The following is an 18,866-nucleotide window of genomic DNA, read 5'->3' as shown; positions in this document are numbered from 1 at the left end:
TTGTGGTTTCCCACCCTGGTAAAATTTATTTCTTCAGTTTAGCACACTGTACAATTAATAACCTCTTTGTAGGTAAGTAAGTGTTACATGGCAAACATCTTCCATTTGGAGTCATGCAGGGAACATTTTTGTAGTGCAAAGAGGGGCTGAAAACTGATCCTCAGATTCCAATCAGAGAAACAATGACTGCAAGGATTATATTCAAATCTGGTAAATTTGATACATCACTGAAAATCAGTACAAACTAGTTTTCAGTCAGGAATAGATGATGGAAAGATTGTTCTGTCATTCAAATGGAAAAGAATGTGTAAAAATATTAGGCCATTTCTGAATAGGCAAATGTCCTAATTGATGTGTACACTTATAGTCTTTGTTGGATAGGATTTTTTAAGTGTGGGGTTGGGTTTTATTTCTTTTAAAAAGCTTGGAGAGGCATCACTGCAGGCAATATAATCAAGTACCAGTGCTAAAAGTTTGTGGGAAAATTACCTATAGCAGGAAGAAAAGGAAAGAGAAAGACAATCATCTTCTATGAAGTTGAAAAGATAATAGTTTAAAATAAAAAAGTCTAATTAATCATTTTAATATGTTTATTTAGGGAGCAGGTCTGTGCTGTTATTTATTTTCTTCAATCAAATGTGAGGTGAAAAATGGTGGTGTTGGTTACCTTGAGGTGCCCTAGCAACAACATCATAGCTGCCACTTACACCAGTGTGCTTGACAAAGCACTGCCCTCCCACTCAATTAAACTCTCATGCTGACAGGAAAAAAATGGATCTACTTTGTTGCACACTGTCAAACATGCTTTGCCTTCCAACCTCCATTACTCTAGCTAAGTAAAAATGCATCAAACCACTTAACTTTGCCTGTCATTGAAAAAAAAAAGACAATATGGTTTTAACAAGAAAATTCATGAATATCCTTCCCAGCTTTCTGCAAACATCAATAACATTAACAAAACATTTCTAGTTAGAATATTCCAAGGAACTTCTAGAAATGGATACGTTATTTCTTATGTGATGCCTTTCTTTTGTCAGAATTTTATTTTTATAAGAAGACAATAATTTTCTTTAGCTGAAGAATGATCATATAAGGTCAAACCTTTGTCCTTTTTTGTTATGGCAGTGCAAATTTTCGTCATAGCTGGAAAAATCTGAATGTAAGGCAGACCCCTCCCTTCTCATTATAAAAGCTCTCTACATGGCAGCCCAGTAGGCAACATGATGATAGGAAAGTGGACAGCAAGCCACATCCTGGAGATTCCTGGATACTGCCAAGCCACTTGCAGTGTTATACAGACTGCCACAGAGCACAGTTGTCCTTATGAAGTGAAAGGCATGACTCTCCCTTCTGAAGGAAAGCTAAATGGTAAAGGTCTCTTTAATCCTGCTGAGCGAGGCTCCCGTACAGCTGTGTAACTGACTTGCTCTGACACTAATTTAGCTCACTCTTCCTTCTGATGCTTTGAGACTGCGAGGGAAAGGAATGTTTGCCACACTGTTGTCCTCAACATTCTGCCAAGTAACTGTTAGCAGCTAAGCAAAGTGACATCTGTGCATGTGGCAATTGTCTTTAGTCTGAAGCTATTTCTCTTAAATCTAAGCCGGAGGGCTTGAATCACCATTTCCCCTCATCTTGCCAATTGCAGGGTGTTATTTTTACACACTTTTTTTTGGAAATAACTACTGAAATCAACGACACTGAAATAATAAACTCTGTTATCAAGTACCATTTACATTTGTATTCTGATTTTTTTCTTTTACACTAATTTGAGATCTCTGAGAATTTGAAAAAGAACAATTTAATGGGTCTGATTCAGCATTCAAAGCTTTCTATTTCCATTAACTAAATTAAATTTTTAACTTTATTTAATTATCCTCTATAATAAATTTATTTGATTTTTTTTTCCTGTGTGAAACTAAATTCTTTAAATGTAGACACCTAGTGTCATTTTAATGCTCTAAGCATTCCCATCTGTCGCCCAGTTGCTCCTCCAGATCCAGGCATGGGTTTCCATAGGTTCTAAGCTCATGAAACAATTTACATGTGCTTGAATATGCAAGTACATCTAAAATAACATCATATAACTCATTTTTTGCAAAGGTATTGCATACACATTTTCCCTTTTTTCTCACCTCTACCTGAACAAGCAATATTCAATATTGTCTTTCATAGTCTGGAATAAAGATAGCAATGAAACAAAATATGTGATTGCCACATTTACTCTTCATAATCTTCCAAAATAGACAGGTTTTCTGATTAAATTATTTTCAGATATAGAAAGAGGAAATAATACTTCTCTAATAGCTGAAATTTCGATTTATGAAAGGCAAGTTTTACTTCCATAACAAACTGGAAATTCCTCAAAAATATTAATAAGGAAGTTGATTTGTTAACAGAGACAAAAGAGGGTCAGATCCTCAAACTATAGAAATTAGTATAGCACCATTAAAGTTGTTATGTCTACACAAATTTGAAAGAACTGAGAATCTGACTTTCATGTATAATATAGGAAATTTTTCTGTCAGAAACTTATATAGAAGAATATGAAGAATTCTAATTTGTATATACAAATAGGTAAGACATGGACAGTATTTTGAACTAAAGAATATATATATATTTACTTTGAGTTTATCAAGATTTCAATGCTAAATTTAGCATACATATCAATACATGTAATAATTAAGCTGATTTTTCACTTTACAAATAGGAATTAGAAAAAAAAACCCTCATGCATAGTCAGTTTACAAAAGATTTGCTTGGAGGAAGATAGATGCAAGTCAGAAATTGTGTTTTGGCACCACATCAGTCATGCACAGAAATTGAATGACCTTACTGAACTCAGGATAAGATGCTTCAGTCCACATGGCAAGAGTGAGAATCATTGTGTTTAATTCCCAAGTGTGCATGCAGAAGTTGCTGCCTTCCTTAAAAAGTGACCTTTAAGAAAAAGACATTTAAAAAACTCTTTATTTCTTTTTCATTAATAGAGAGCAATTCCTTGATTAGCTTGAAAATTAGCCAGGAATAAGCTTTTTCTTTTCTTGTGAGTTGGAAAGAAAAAAATACAAAATTATACAGAATAAATAGTAAATATAAATCTAGCGAGAATTCATTGCAAAAATAAACCTGCAGTGTTCTATGTGTTTTTAACCTATTTTTCCCACAACACTTTATTTTCTTCTAATTTCAGAAAATATATTTTTGTACAAATAGCTAAATACTATTATTCTTCCTCACGTGTGTATTGTTGCAGTTATATTGTCTGAGTGTTGCTTTTGGTTAGGGTGGAAAAGGACCTGTATATGCACTTGGAAATTCCTAGCCACAGCAAACTCATTTCCTTCAAGAATATTTAAAGCCAGCACAGAAGTTATTTATATACATAGGTATACATATATTTATAAAAAAAAATCAAACTTAATAAACACAGTAACATATTTACAGCTGATTCTCAGTAGCTTTTCAAATCACCCAGGATTATGAGTTGAAACACCAGTGATGCACAATATCTTATAGCAGCAGCTCAAGAAAAGATTGTCCAAACTTAGGTAAAGCTATCAGATAGGGAAAGTAGCAAAAGGCTTGCAGTTTCCTCTGTTGAAGATGTTGGGTAAACATAGATGCATATTTTTCCTTCCACATACTGATACAGAATTCACATGAAGTTCTGTGTAGAATACTTAAATATTTGCAGGCTCTGGGTGAATACACAAAAATATTTTGTCTGTTTTCCTTTTTAATTGACATTTAGTATGACAACTTTTCAACTCCTTTCATATTTATTGTAAAGGTATGTAAGGTGTAGTTGTAGACAGTGGTCATGTATGCAGTGCATGTACTAACCTAACATATACACTCTAAGGTTATAAATACAAACACAGGCGTTGGAGTTTTCTTTTTTTTTTTTTTTTGTTTTGGTCTTTTTGTTTTTTAAAGGAATCTAATTAAATGGAGGGAAAAAAGAAGGGGTAAAGGTAATGAATTTTTTTTTTCCATAGGTTGGAAACAGAACAGAAAATGGAGAGCGGCATACACACCTTTTCAAAATGATGAGGAATAGTGCAATAAGCAATCTTCCTCCCACAGTTCAGTCACACTAAATTCTTGCTTAACTTGGGGTGTGACATATTGTCTGCTCACAACCCCATGGCTTCCCACAGTGATCCCTGAGTTTTTCTTTGCTAGGATTACTGCTGTGCTTAAATTCTGACTGTTGACATGTTTTTATAAGGCACTTTTATTTACAATGATTTCACCTTAAATAAAATCACAGAAATTTGGCCCCAGCCCAATGTATTATCACTTCACGTTTGCTGCTCCAGGACTTCCAGATAGTCAGGCTCAGCATGTAAATTAGCTTTGAGCTCAAAATACTCATTTTTAGTTTGTTCTAGAAAAACCTTTCTTGGCCTGGAGTACATGAGTGTCTCCATTAGCTTCAACTCTTCATGTGTTCCAGGATAACGAACTTCCATGTCAGGCTGGAGCTGGACAATATTTTTTCTTAGGTATTCTGTGATCCCTAGTTGCTGCAGCTCTCTCTCTTTTTCAAGAATGTTTCTATACAAGCAGCTAGCATCCTGAAAAGACAGAAATTCAGCAGATTGATCTGTAGCCTTGTATTTGACATTTGGACCGGTAAGCGGCGAACTGTTCTCTCTTTCCAGGAGACTCCGGCGAAGATATTTGGAATCATTCGCTTCCTTCTCACTTCCCTCCTCCTGCTGCAGCTCGGTATGCTTGGGGCTGAAGGATGGGCTGTGGTACACCTGAACCATGGGGGTGACTATTCGCTGCTCGTAGAGAGTGGCGGCTGGGCGCTCCGTGGTGTGGTGCGTTGTCTTGTGCCCGTACATGCTGTACTGGAGGTGAACAGGGCTGCTGTCCCTCACTTGTTCGTCCGCTTGCTTCTTTTTGCATCTCCGGCGCCGGTGCAGAACAAGAACAACTATTCCTGCTGCACAAAATACAATAGTTATAAACACAATGAGCAGTCCTAATATTAGAACAGAAAGTGGGACAGCATCTGTAAGGGACCGCAGGATGGTGTCTGCGGTGCTGGCAGTAGGAGAGGAAGTTGTCACAACTACAAAACTGGCGTGGGTTGGTAGGGCAGGGCTGTTTATTAAACCTGGACACAAGACTTCACTCTTTAGGGATTTCAATTCTTTTTTTGCTAAGTGCCCGGGAGATTTACAAAAAATATCACCCATCATGGTATTCTTACTCAATTTTTGTATCCATTTTTGCAGTCCAACTGAATCACAAGTACAGTCCCAAGGGTTGTCTTCAAGTTCAATTTGTACCAGCATATCCAGTTCATCCAAGACATTGCTCACAGGCAAATGAGCAAATTGGTTTGTTTTCAGATTTAGTCTGGTGAGGGGAACACCTGAAAAGATATGGGGTGGCAAAGCCTGCAGAAGGTTGTTATTTAGGTAGAGAACTTTCAGTTTTGGCATTGCATTAAATGTCCCTGGCAAAACTTCTTTGATGGCATTATATTCAAGGTACAAGTACTCAAGGTGCTGAAGGCCAAGGAAGAGATTTTGACTTAGCTTTGTGAGATGATTGCCATTGAGATATAGTTTCTGTAGTCTGGTCAGATTCATAAAGGAACCTTCCTCAAGGATCTCAATGCGATTGTTCCCCAGGTGAAGCATTTCCAGGCTCCCATAGTCCACAAGATCTGATTTCAATAGCGTCTGAATAATGTTTCCAGCTAGGATAAGCTTTTTAGGATTTGGAGGAGGGGGTCCTAAATCAGACAAGCTTTCAATATTTCGCTCCTGGCAGTGCATAAGAACTCCTGAGAGCATATGGCTGGTGCAGTGACAAGGGACAGGACAAGAGACTCCTGGAAATGTAGTAGGCTTGGAAGTATGAAGCACTAAACTTGGTTCTTTAGTGGGAGCTTTCAGGAGAGGAATCACCTTAGTTGATAGATGGTTATCATTGATAGAGGTGGTTACAACCAAGGGCAGTGACCCTGAAGGATCTTCAAGTTCATTAACAGGGTGGGTGGGACAAAGGGATTCTTTTTTCAGCCGGCTTAATATGCTGCCTTTGATAACTGAAGGGCTATTGCATACAACATCACCTATTATGGACTGAGGAGGCATGTTTTCCAGCCATATCTTCAGCTGCAACAAATCACAGTTACAGGCCCATTTATTGTCTTCCAACTGAAGGTCTAGTATTCTTCCAATGTGTTCCAAAAAGCCAACATAGGGCAGTGTCTGTAACTGGTTTCCACGCAGATCTAAATGGGTCAATGGCACAAAACGAAATATGTTTGGAGGAAGATACTCGATGGCATTATCATTCAAAATAAGCACTTTAAGCCTGTTGAGCTTGCTAAAGGCACTTGCTTCAATCACTGTGATGAAATTGTTGTCTGCTTGAAGAAACTCCAAATTTTCCAATCCATTAAATGTATCTTCTTTTAGTGTTTCCAAAGAATTGTGATTGATATGAAGTTGCTTAAGAAGGCTGAGACCATTGAAAGCCCCAGGCTCAATATCTGCTATATTGTTAAAACCAAGATGCAGAGAAATAGCATTAACAAGGCCAGCAAAATCATTCACATGTAACATACTCAGACCATTGTTTAACAGATTAAGATGGAAAGGCCGAGATGGTGGGACGTTTATTTCTGATATCATCTTGATGTCTCTTTTGTCACAGTTGATAATCATAGTGTCATCCTTTTCTTCACAGGAACACAGACTCTGACAAGATCCTCTGACAGAAGAAAAAGAAGGCTGTGACTGGAAAGGATCAGATGCAACCACAATTGAGCATAGAACAAAAATCCAAGGCTTCATCTTGTCCAGCAGATTCTATTAAAAAAAAAAAAAAAGAAATAAATGAGTCATGATTTCACAGGGTTTGGGTTGATTGTTTGGGGGGGTTTTGTTTGTTTGAGTTGTTTTGGGCTTTGTCTTTTGTTGTTGGGTTTTTTTTTCTTGTTTTTCTTTTCCCTGGCATAACAGCAAGAAAAAAACATTCCTAATGCTCATCACTGAGCTACTTCTCCTTCCAAGTACTATCATATCATGCAAAACAATTGAATTATTTTCTAATTAGAGAATATAAATTTAGTTTAATGTACTGAATGAATCAACAGTCATAAGGGGAAATCTTCAGTACTGTCATGCTGATAGCCAAAGTAGGATGTAATCGGGAGTGTGTTGGTTTTATTCATATACTGTATAGACTGCCAGTGGAAAACAGTAATAATTTACTGTCCCAAGCAACTTATATCAAAGCTAATATAATATTTTGAACCATTGCTTTCTGTCACTACATAGCACTGCAAATTTTAAGAGTACCTTGCTAAGATTAACTTAATGTTACCCAGCTGCTGAAGAGAAATAAGATTTGGTTTGGATCAGTAATGTGTTGTGAGCAAAAGCCCATTCTTTCAGGATAAAGGGAATCTCTCTACAGTTCTGCATTATGTATGGAAATCAAAGGGTATTTCCTCTGAAATCCTTGTACCCACAAACTGAAAAGGGCATAGACAAAACTATCATCTCTTTTTGCTTAAATTTTAATGCATATATTGTAGCTTGTGGGTGAAAGTGGGGCCACAGCACACAGTAGTGTAATGTTTGCATGTAATGTACATGCAAAAAAATTTGCATACATAATTAACGTTAAAAAAAAGAGAACTGAGAATGCAATGCATGCCAGAAAAAACAAGCAAGCAAGGGCAAACTTTTTTTGAGATTAATTAGACTCCTCCCAATGATAATAATCATCAATTTCCACAGTGAAATGTATATGGACCTGACGGCACTTTACAAATTAAAAATTATCACCAGTGTCAACAATACGTTATGTAATATAATTGTCACCTTTCAGTCTGATCTTAGACTTTGAAACACTTGATAAATGCATCATTATAATGCAGCTATGGAGTTGCAAGTAAAATTTAGGTGTTTTAATCAGTCCTTTAATATTGGCTTTAATTAAGTTGTCCTATAGTCTTTTAGAAGATTCTCTGTTTCTTTCTGTCAAGGCTGCCTAATTAGCAAGACCAGTGGTAACTCTTGATATATAAGATAGAGGGAAATCAGTGTGTATAATCTTTAGTCAAGTATTTCCACATTTCAAAAAAGGTAAATAATAACAAAAAAATCCCTTAAATCCAAAAGATTATTTAAAAACCAGGAATGTTTATGGGGTGTGCTATACATTTGAGAACTTAAAAAAGCAAGACTCTTAAGTAATCCATCTAATAAAGGTCAGAATCTTTCAAACTAGGCTATTGAAAGATGAAGTACAGAATGTCACTACACAACTAACTGTGCCAGTTTCTGAAAGATTAGAACGCTTTACAAAGATCAATTCAACTACATGCATGAACATTTTTACAGTGTGGCCATATGATTTGGCATCTCATCAATGCATACTTTGAATATCATGCACCTTGGTTTCTAGAAACACTATTTCTCAAGGCTTCCCTTAGAGCAGATTGCAAAAGCTTTACACATGCAAGCACTTAAATGCTGTGGCATGAGTATTAAACACACACACATACACACAAAGAACAACAGCAAATGTGCCCACAGTGAATTTTGTTTTTCTCCATGAGTAGCTTCTGATAAGTGAGAGTAGAAATATGAGTTTAGAAGTAGTAAGTGCAGAGTGTGAGAAAAACAAATATAAGCTTTTATCTTTGTTTTAGTAGTTGCAATATAATTTTGTTGCCTCATATAACCCTTCTTGAACTCCAGCTACTCATGATTAATACATATGTCTTTAAGTCTGTTTTCCCAAGAAGTATTGGGTAAGACACATCATGTCAAGATGTTATTTTAAAGTATGCAGAATAATTCCAGGATCATATTATGCTAGAGACTTATTCTTGTTTTACATGCATCACTATCCTTTCCAGTGACCCAAGGTAAAAAATACAAGCTCTTGACACAGATGCCGGCTTCAAACCTACACTATGACTAATTCAACTTTATTCCTGTACACTATTTCTCATTAGAAATTCCAGCGTCAATCCGCATCAAATTCAAACAACATTTATAGAGTCCCTGAGCAAAATTAAATGAAAAAAGAAATCTTTAAGGCATGTTGCATTCTATTGCATATTGAGAAATTAGGTTACTAAAATGAAAGCCCTCCTCTCAGAGATGAAAGTAACAACATTTGTAACCAATTGGAAAACATTCACATTTTAATCATCGTCATACTTCTGTAAGCAGCACTGCCAGAACTCTCTCACACACACATATATATATCCACACAATAAAAATTAATAGGAGATTTGTATTATTTTTCTTTTCTCCATTTTTTTTTCTAAACATGCAGAAACATGCAATGAAGTTCTAAGTGGGCTACTATTGTAAAATAAAAACTGGTCTCATGTAACAGATGATTTACATTTAACTGAAGGAATTCACAATCCAACAAAATGTAATTTGAAAGACTTGAAAAACTGATCTTTTCATGTGGTGAGGTTTTTCAGCAAGTTCCAAATGGTAACTTAAGGTTTTTTTTATCTGCTTTCATGTAACTAAACTCTGTAGGAATTCTAAAAGACTAAAAAATATCACAGTTCTTTCTATGAGGCAAAGTTGAATACTTCCAGAAGTAGTCACCTTACAGCAAAGGCATCTCATGCTTGCTAAGTAAGAATTGATTTGGTTTTAAAACATTGAACTAGCTTGTTTCATTATGCTTGGGGATTTATTTGTTTGGTTGTTTTAATTTAGCTATTAAAAAAAAAAAAAAAAAAAAAAACTATGCTGATGATTTTCAAACCCCCAAGCTAAGAATTTGTAATTTCTAAAAGCCTTTGGGATTTTTTATTAAATTCTTAAGGGAATCACAGTCAGATGATGCATTTAAGACCATTTTTACATTTGAAATAAAGCCAAACAACCATTCCTCTCCCTCAAGAGGTTCATGAACAGCATTCCCTTAATGCACATATTCTACACAGTAATCAGTTTGAATAAATGTCCCTGCAAACTGTTCAAAATACAGTATAAACTGCCATCAATTAACATAAAAGTTATACAAATTCATGCAGAAAAATAAATGCAACTTGTACTGAGAAACGAAATACTCATGTGCTTAACTAATTAACTAACTAGAGTCTTTCTTACCTGTACAGCAGCAACACTGCCTGGTACACTCAGTAATGCACAGTTGGAGCAGCTGTTTCCATGCAATGTTATTTTTCCCTCTGAAAAATGCACACTTTCTTCTGAGTTTCCCTTTGCTGCAAGCTCCGGTAATACTACAGCTCCATAAAGTTAAAATCCTTGCTCAGAAGACAAAGTACAAAGCATTCGATTGAAAAAATCTTCCAGGCAGCCGTGCACGTCAGACCATCCTGTAAGCAGTTGTCCTTTTTCCTCAATTAAAATTCACAGCATACTTCACAGCTAGGCTGACTTTTCTGCATATAGTTAACTGTTTGCAAGCATTTGGATGCAGTAAACAAACAAGATGCTCAGCAGAGCTTGACTTGATTACTTGGTTTGTCAGATTTTTAGATGCAAGCTGCTCCTGTGTTCTCTCTGTTCTTTCTAGTCTTTCTTGTTAGCTCAGTTTGTTATTAGTCAGATTGCCAGGGGCTGGGAGGTAGGCGTAAATAAAGAGACTTCTTGGCTTTTGACTCAGCCTTTAAGCCCTTCCCCACCAGAGAGCTTTAATCTGCCAATGTCATTTAATACAAGATACAGCTCCACCTTGAGACAGATCAGCTCCTCCTCCTGCAATTTCTCTCACCTCCTTTTCCCCTTATCTAAGTGAGCCTCAGAAAGTAAAATTCAGCTAAAATACCTTCTAGATAGCTTAAGGGCTGTTAATACCCGATTTTGCAAAAAAACAGTAAACATCCACTGCAGCTCTTGCAGTTTGTTCTCTTGGGCAGCCCTTGCATTTAGTTTGTATCTGCAAATGCTTGCTTTAGAAACCCGAAAGCATTCCAGCCCAAATATATTCCACAAAACACACCACAAGGGAAACTTTGTCCTCTGGAAAATATGTCTATCACATTGAAGTGTAGAATTATCAAATAGATAAATGAGACTGTAAAGCTCTCAATCCAGTCCCCTCAGTGTGAATGGGGTAGGGGTGAGCATGCACAGTTGCACATATTTTATTTTGGAAAAATGAAATTATAGAATATTAGTGCTTATGCTTCCTAATGATTGCCGTCAGCCCTTTCTAAAACTGCCCATCCTGCTCTGTAGGAAGAAGACTGGGTTGATTGTAATTGCCTGTTTTACACATGTCAGCACAGTGTTGGTATCTGTCCATGTGAGATTGCATGTATTCCCATGAAATACTGCTTTGATAAAAAACGGTCTGGTTCGGGGGAGGGCATTTTTAAAGGCACGTATCATGCTTAAGGAATTATTTTCTTTGTGCTCATAAACAAGTGATTAGCAGATACAGTACAGCTACAGGAAAATGTTTATTCCATGCAAGGAGGGTTTTCCTTTTCCCTCCTGCACTGCATGGGATGGTTTTATAAGCAACAAATGCCACTTCCTTGCTCATCCCACTGCCGCAGAGTCACAAAACCTTTTGTGAGCAACAATAGATGTAGTGCTCCAGCATATTTGCCCTCTACAGCATAACATTTCAGGTTTGTTTTTACTGTGCCCTGCATTATTATACAGACTATTTACCTCCAACCAGTCAGATTCCAGGAATTTCTCTTGCACTGATGGATCTCTAGGTTGCCTCAATTACCTCAAAAGGGCTATTGCAATTTACTCTCCCATGTGCTGAAGGCTATCAAGATCTTTTCCTATATTTTTGCTCACACAAATATACATAAACTTTTATATATAAATTTATAAAATTTATATGTCTATATATTTATATATTTATTTATTTTTATATATAATTTGGGAAAAAATTAAAAAGAAGAGGAAATATTCCTGAGGAATTGTAACAATTTGGTTTCCATTTTTTTCAACCCATCACTTTTTTTTTTTTCAATTTGCTATTTTTAATGAAGCTTGTCACTCAATCTCAATTTGCAGGTATTTTACTGTTAAGGCTCAAAGGTTCTCAGCTGTCCGTGGCCATCTAAATAAACCAGTCTTTTCTTTATTAGTTTTGAATTTATTAATTTTAAGTTCTATTATTTCTATTTTTACTGAACATTTTTCAAGTGTTAACACTTGTAGTTGGCTGTTTGAGATAGAGAATATCTCTAAATATAGATATTCACATTAAAAGAGAAAACAACATCATTATTTGCTTTTGAGTTGACAGCCACAAGACTAAAACATGATCACAAAAATATTTCCAGAAATCAATTGCTAAAAATAGGACAGTTTACTAACCTAAGCATACAGAATTAAAAACCACTGAGAATGTTTATCAAGAGTATCTGTGATTCAAAAACGGCATATTTATCAAATTTATAAAAATGACTAATGTTTGTTTTTCTACCATAATTTTATGAATCGTTAAGCAGATTATTATAAAGAATGTGATTCCGCAAGTGCATCTGCACGTCAGTTGAACTGACACAGGGTTTGTACCCTGTACTTCAAGTCTTCATCAATTGCTCAATTGCAATTGACAACTTTAAATTTTGTGAACCTTGGATGTATAAAATCTAAAACTGTCAGACGTACTTTTACTGCAGGCATATGATTTGCAGATCAGTCTTCAAAATGTTAATTTTCATGGTGACTTGTTCATTTGTAACTTCATTGTTTAAACATAACAGGAGGAATAAGCGTTTGCATTTGCTATTTCAATGGACAGAAATTATTTCTTCCCCATCATTCACAATTCATTGTCACTTCTCAAAATGCACACAAGGAGCCATTGGTAGCGCACAAGATGTAGGAGGTAAATAACATATCCTTCCCTGCTTGGAAAAAGTTTCAAGTCTGTATCAACACCCCTTCCCCTACATTTCTTGCAACATGAACCCTCTGAACTCTGTATGAGTACAGGTCTGACAGATTAATATACAATATTGAAAGAAAGCATTTTCCTGGAATCACTAAGTAGCATCTGACTATTTACATGTGAGAGAACCTGCTGAGGAACTCAAAACTCATGCATATATTATAAATTAAAATTGTATTTGGAAGAACTGTCACCAAGGCTAAGACTTAACTAAGAACATGGCATATGCACATACACACACACAGAACAAAACAAAAAAAACCCCATAATGTAATGTACTATAATTATGGAAGCTAACTTATATAGTGCCTACTATATTGTTTAATTCAGACACAGAGCACCTATTTCCCTCACAGAACTAATGTCTCTTTTTACATATTGGGATAGGTCCTACTCAAAACCTTCTGGTCTGAACACACTGTTTCTGTGGTTTTTTTTAGTCATGAACACATTGCAACTGTGTAAAGAAAGGTAAGGATTCCCTTCTACAAGTGATACACAGGCCTAGCAGCTACTCTCTAAGCATTTAGTTTCATCTTTATATGACCCTTATTGAGAGGCAATTCTCTGAAAAATCTGCTGAAAAAATCTTCAATTTGTAAGGAAACAGTCAGGTTAAAGAAACAAATTTCTATTACCCTTATTCATTTTCTAACTAAATTAATTTAGACTCATATTTGTATACTTAATATATAAGTAAACAAATCTTAAAATCATAGAATCATAGAATGGATTCCTTATGTTGGAAGGAAACCCACCTTGAGAATCACCTCCCTCATCCTGCTGGACACTCATTTTATGTGGCTGAGGATATGGCTGTCTTTCTAGGCTGCACCTGCATATATGTGACATTGTATACTTTGGTGTTTACCATCATGCAAAAATCACATTTCCTGAAAAAAATTATTTCAAATAAAGGTGTATTGAAGTTAATGTTCTTTATATTTCATTTTTCAAGTTAAAAAGTCATATGGTGCTTTAAATGTTGTACTAGAGTGAAAATGCATTTTATACTGCTGCATTTAAGAGCATGATTCCTTACAAAATACTGGATTCTTATTCATTTAATAAAATACGATGCAATGGAAACAGATGAAACCAAGGTGTTTTCCCTTGCATACTTCTTCATTAATCCTGGTTTTTTATGTAAGTCAGATCACTGTAAATGTGCAAACATTTCTGAAATTTGTGGTTTCCTTCTTCAGTATCTGCGCAATAGGTCTTGAATCTTCTTTATTTCTTGTTTGTTTGTTTGTTTGGGGTGTTTTTGTTTGTTTGTTTAACCCATTTTCAGAAAACTTCCAGCTCTTCGTAATGTAAGAAGAGTTGATTATCAAAGTTGAAATCCCCTATTCAATTCTGAGATTGTTCATCTTGTTCATAAATTTTGGCATTGGAATGAGAAATATTTCTTGATCTGAATCAACTTCTTGGAACAGACAGATTCTCCTTGCCTTTCCTCCGGAATTTGGCAATATTTGAATGTCAATTAAAAAAAAATGCCTAGAGGTGACTGGTTTGTAGAAAACAAAAGTCACCTGAGTACTTGCAATCTCCAGTTATGATTAATAAGTTGGATATTTTTCAAAATGTATTTTGTTTGCCAATGACCCAAGAACATACACACAAAAAATTGAGTCATGGTTTGACATTGTGTAGCGTGTTAATAGCACAAAAAGATCGCACAAGTCAATTTTTTCTTAGTCATTTCTGAAACATTGTTGTCCGTTGACTTTAATTACTGTAGGTTTAGACTGAAGTGATCTTCTCCACTACCACATAGCCATTCAAACCTTTCTTTGAACCTGAATGGGATAAAGTATCTTTTGTCCAGGTACAAGAGAAATGCCAGTGTGAAACCAATAGAATTTGCCTACACTTCTATGGACTTTGACTTCTTTTCTGATTACTTTGGGCTTACAGTCAGTATCCATTTAAAAAATACTTTTAAGTTTACATATGTTATTTATCTTTTACTTACTTTTTTTTTTAAACAACGTGCTACAGTCAGCCAATTAATTACCTTCTGCACCTCTGAGTAGTCAAATTCAAACTATAGGTATGAATATTCCAATTGAAGTATAGTCAGATTTCCTACTTTCAGGCCTGAGAGAGTAGCTGACTGCCTAGCCCTCATAAAACTTAAAAAATATCACTTCAGTACCATTAGCTCTCAAAGCCCAAAGATAAAAAAATTAGTGTAAATCTTTTGAAATTAGTAATGGAATATTTTTTCTTCTGTACTGCAAGAGAAGTAGAAATAACCACTGGGTGTGTAGAAATCAATAGTAAGAACAGAGGATATTATATGATTTGCATATGTTTACATTTATTTTTTTGGTGTTACAAAACTCCTTTTTTATTCTTTTTCAATAAACATGAGTAAGAAAACATGAAATATTGAAACTGCTGTGTAAAACAATTTTCTTTCCTTTTGCCTATGAATAATCCATTGATATTTAACATTAGTATCCTATTAAACACAAATGAGTGTCTACATGCTGACTATGCCTAAGTCTATTCATGTTAATGTGTGCTTGTGCCTAACCTAATTGCACATTACATGCTACTGCTATTCCACCAGATCCAGCTAAAATAGATTATATCAGGTATCTTGGAATAACAATTTAAGATTAAAGTCTGCAGAAACCAATCAAGTTAGATTGCAAATAGCCATAGCATTCAATTTCTTTCTCTTGAAGGTTCTACATACACAGCAAGATTCACAGACCCAGCACCAGTTTAATGAAGTAGTGAACTAGTATTTAAGTTCTGCTTTGAAAAAGATTTTATCTTTTTTACTGAAAATGTATACCCTTTAAAAAGGCACTGCCACCTGAACTCCAGCTTTGAATACATCATATGGCAACTGAAGCAAGTGAGCCCACCTGTCAAAGAACACTCCGGATCTGTAAAGCCATAGGTAGTGTTCCACAGAGTAGTGGATCTTGATAGCTGGCAAGATGCTTCTCACGACTCTGACTTCCCAATACAGGACTGATGTGAGCTAATTTTCAGTCTGAAAGTTCATTAATTAAGTCCAGGTTCATTGATCTATTGTCTTTTTTTGTTGGTTTTTTTTTAATGTATGGACCTATTTAGGCTAATTTGTCTTGTCTGCCCCAAGATGCCAGTCTTTGGGATACACTACTCTGGAAGTCACTGTAATTCACTGTGATTCTAGAACTTAACTATCTTAAGCTGGCAGGTACCAGTGTATGCTGGATCTGTCTGGGGTGGAGTTGGTATTCACAGCAGTGTTATATTGGGGATTTGTGACTAAAGCAGTAACATGATAGCATTTTTTACTACTTTTGAGAAGTACTTGTACCGTGTAAAGACTTCCTGTTCTTCCAACTCTGCCCCACCATGGGTAGGTTGGGAGTAGGAAAGAAATTGAGAAAGGACACAACCAAGACAGCTGCCCCAACCTGACCAAAAGGATACACCGTGCCATGTAGTGTGATGCTCAGCCAGAAAAAGTAAGGGGAGAGCTGTTTTTGTGAAACTACCTGTTGTTTAGGGAGAGAATGGACACTGGCCTACTCAAATGAGGTGATGAGTGATCACTTTTACATACTTTTCCCTCTCTCTTTCCTTCCTTTATTGAACTGTGAGTGCTTCTCTTGTGTCTCTTTCACCCTTTCTCTTCTCTTCCCCATCCCTCTGTGGCTTGGAGGTGAGCAGGCTGTGTGGTCCTTTACTGCCAAGGTGGCCAACCCACAACACAGAGGTACAATAAAGCTCCCTATCTCTAAATCCATAGTGGCCATTTCCCCTTTTACACCATATCCATGAAGTCAGACTTCTCAGGAAGTGGTAGAACTGGAAAAACAACCCCAAACTCCTTTTTTTGGTAAATTCACTGTTCTCTGGTGCAGTTGATGCATGGATGAGTAAGGACTGCAGGAATATTGGTCTCTAATTGGAAGTACACAAGCTGTAAAAATCTGAAAGCACTTGCACGCAGATACAACTCAGAAGAGGTGTGACAGAGCCATGCTGTTACATGCAGTTACCTCCTTAAGTATATTTTCTTAGTTTACTAGTCTGCCATGTAGCCCTACTCCTTGTCCCCATTCACACTATTATCACAGAGCAAATAGAGAACATTAGAGAAATTCAATCTATTAGTTACAGAACCCATTTTCAGACCTTCTGTCAAAGTGGGAAGAAGACACAAACCTACATCTGCCAATGATCTCATTTTTGGCTTCTATTTTCAAACAGCCATTTATTTTTAGAAAGCAACTTTAAAAAATGTAAGGTTCATGTTAGTCACTATAAAAATAAAAACATTATGTAGAAAAAATTACAATCAACAGAGTAAGGAGTATACCGTTTCCTAGATTTAAAAAAAAAATAAATTAGGAGTTTACAGCAAATTTCCATTTATTCAAGAAAGTGTATAATTATAACTAAGCTCTTTTGTTCAGAAGATATGTCTGATATTTTTTCTCTTCAAAACATTTATACCTGAGGTGTATAAGAATGCTGAAATGCATGGAGAGGTGTATTTTAATCACTTCAGCATGTTATATCATTAACTTGCATTGTAATTTTGATGGCATGACTTCAGACTCATATGGTTCTCTTTCCAAAAGAGGAATGGGCTTATACAACTTAATTTAGCATTACTTTTTATTGGGCAGATGTGGACTCCTGCTTTGTTTTTATGCAGTCAGCTAATGCAGACCAAATGAACTTTAGTTTTCACTTTTGAGGTAAGAATAGGAATTTTTATTCATGTGCACTGCATCTTACCTTGGACTGTTGTTTGTGGTTCAGATATTGGGATTTCCTATGTGGACCAAAAAGAACATTGGTACAGTAGAACCAAACATTTTATCTTCTGTAAAAGGGAAGAAAATCCTCTTTAGGCTGAGGAAAGAAAAACTCAATTTAGTGTCCTCAGGGGTGAGGAATGAGGACAGGAGCAGGAATATGTCTGCTGAAAAAAGATGCAGAAAGTAGGTCAGGAAGAGTGAACTTCCTGTTCTTTCTTCTATTAAAGAAGATGAGAATAGGGTAGAGTAGTGACTGTATTGAGAGAGTTCACCTCACCAGCTGTGATCAGGTTGTTGCACACCTTTACTTTTTTTCAATGACAATAAGAGATACAAAAGGCAGGACTATATACATTATTTCTGCTTTCAAAAATCTATTGCCCTACACTCTACCTGCTATGTAGCTTTCCTATGAATAAAGTACTTTCTGAATACTAAACCTTTGCAACAAATTGGCCTCATTTTTATGTGGAATTTTTTAGACAAAGCAGCTTTGTCTAGAGCACATACTAAGGACAATTTCTGAACAAATTTTCTGAGTTTTCCATAAATCTTTATCTGATTGAAAGATGTAACAACTGACCAAGTACTGGCACCTGTGAAAGCCATATGGATTTCACTGAGTCACAGACCATCAGCAGGAGTGAGCTTCTCCATAGGACAGCTACTGAGTCAGTAGCTGGGACTGGCATTCTGCATGACATCAGGGATAGATTTTTTTTATGACCATCCCTTACAGCATGGTAATCACTATCTCAGTCCAATTAATAACTAAGAATGTGAATAGTGAATTAATACAATGAGCAGAGTAACCTGGCTGAATAAGTATGAATTATTTCTCCCCCTCTGTTTTCAGGTTGTAGTCAAATTTGTTTTGGAATAATAGGAAAAGGGGTTTCAGAATGAACCATATTTTTCAATTTAGAGAGTGCTGCTCTTTGTTGCACATAATCTGTCTCAGTTAGAAAAATAAATATCTATATGTATCACTGAAAATATTTTTCTTTCTTGGAGTTTTTTCTGTGTAAATGATGGCCATATTTTTGCCAAAGCTGAACTTGTTTTTTTTCATTGACATTTTACATCTTTCAGAGGCTTACTATGAACAAAATTGACACCTCGATGTTGCAATGACTTCAAATCATGAATCAGGTTGCAGAGATG

The 18,866-nt window shown here is 35.8% G+C and overlaps 1 protein-coding gene across 1 annotated transcript; it reads right to left on the bottom strand.

Annotated features, from left to right (window-relative positions):
- Window positions 1-4,307: 4,307 nt before the first annotated feature.
- SLITRK6 (SLIT and NTRK like family member 6) lies at window positions 4,308-6,841 on the bottom strand (the record flags this gene model as incomplete). Its single annotated transcript, XM_084226947.1, has 1 exon — window positions 4,308-6,841. Exon 1 carries the CDS (start codon window positions 6,828-6,830, stop codon window positions 4,308-4,310), a length of 2,523 nt encoding a protein of 840 aa, XP_084083073.1. The 5' UTR covers window positions 6,831-6,841.
- Between the last annotated feature and the right edge of the window lie 12,025 nt (window positions 6,842-18,866).

The sequence above is a fragment of the Fringilla coelebs genome (genome assembly GCF_963513975.1).
Source record: "Fringilla coelebs genome assembly, chromosome: 2".
NCBI classification, from domain to species: domain Eukaryota; kingdom Metazoa; phylum Chordata; class Aves; order Passeriformes; family Fringillidae; genus Fringilla; species Fringilla coelebs.
This window is presented reverse-complemented; position numbering and strand designations above follow the sequence as displayed.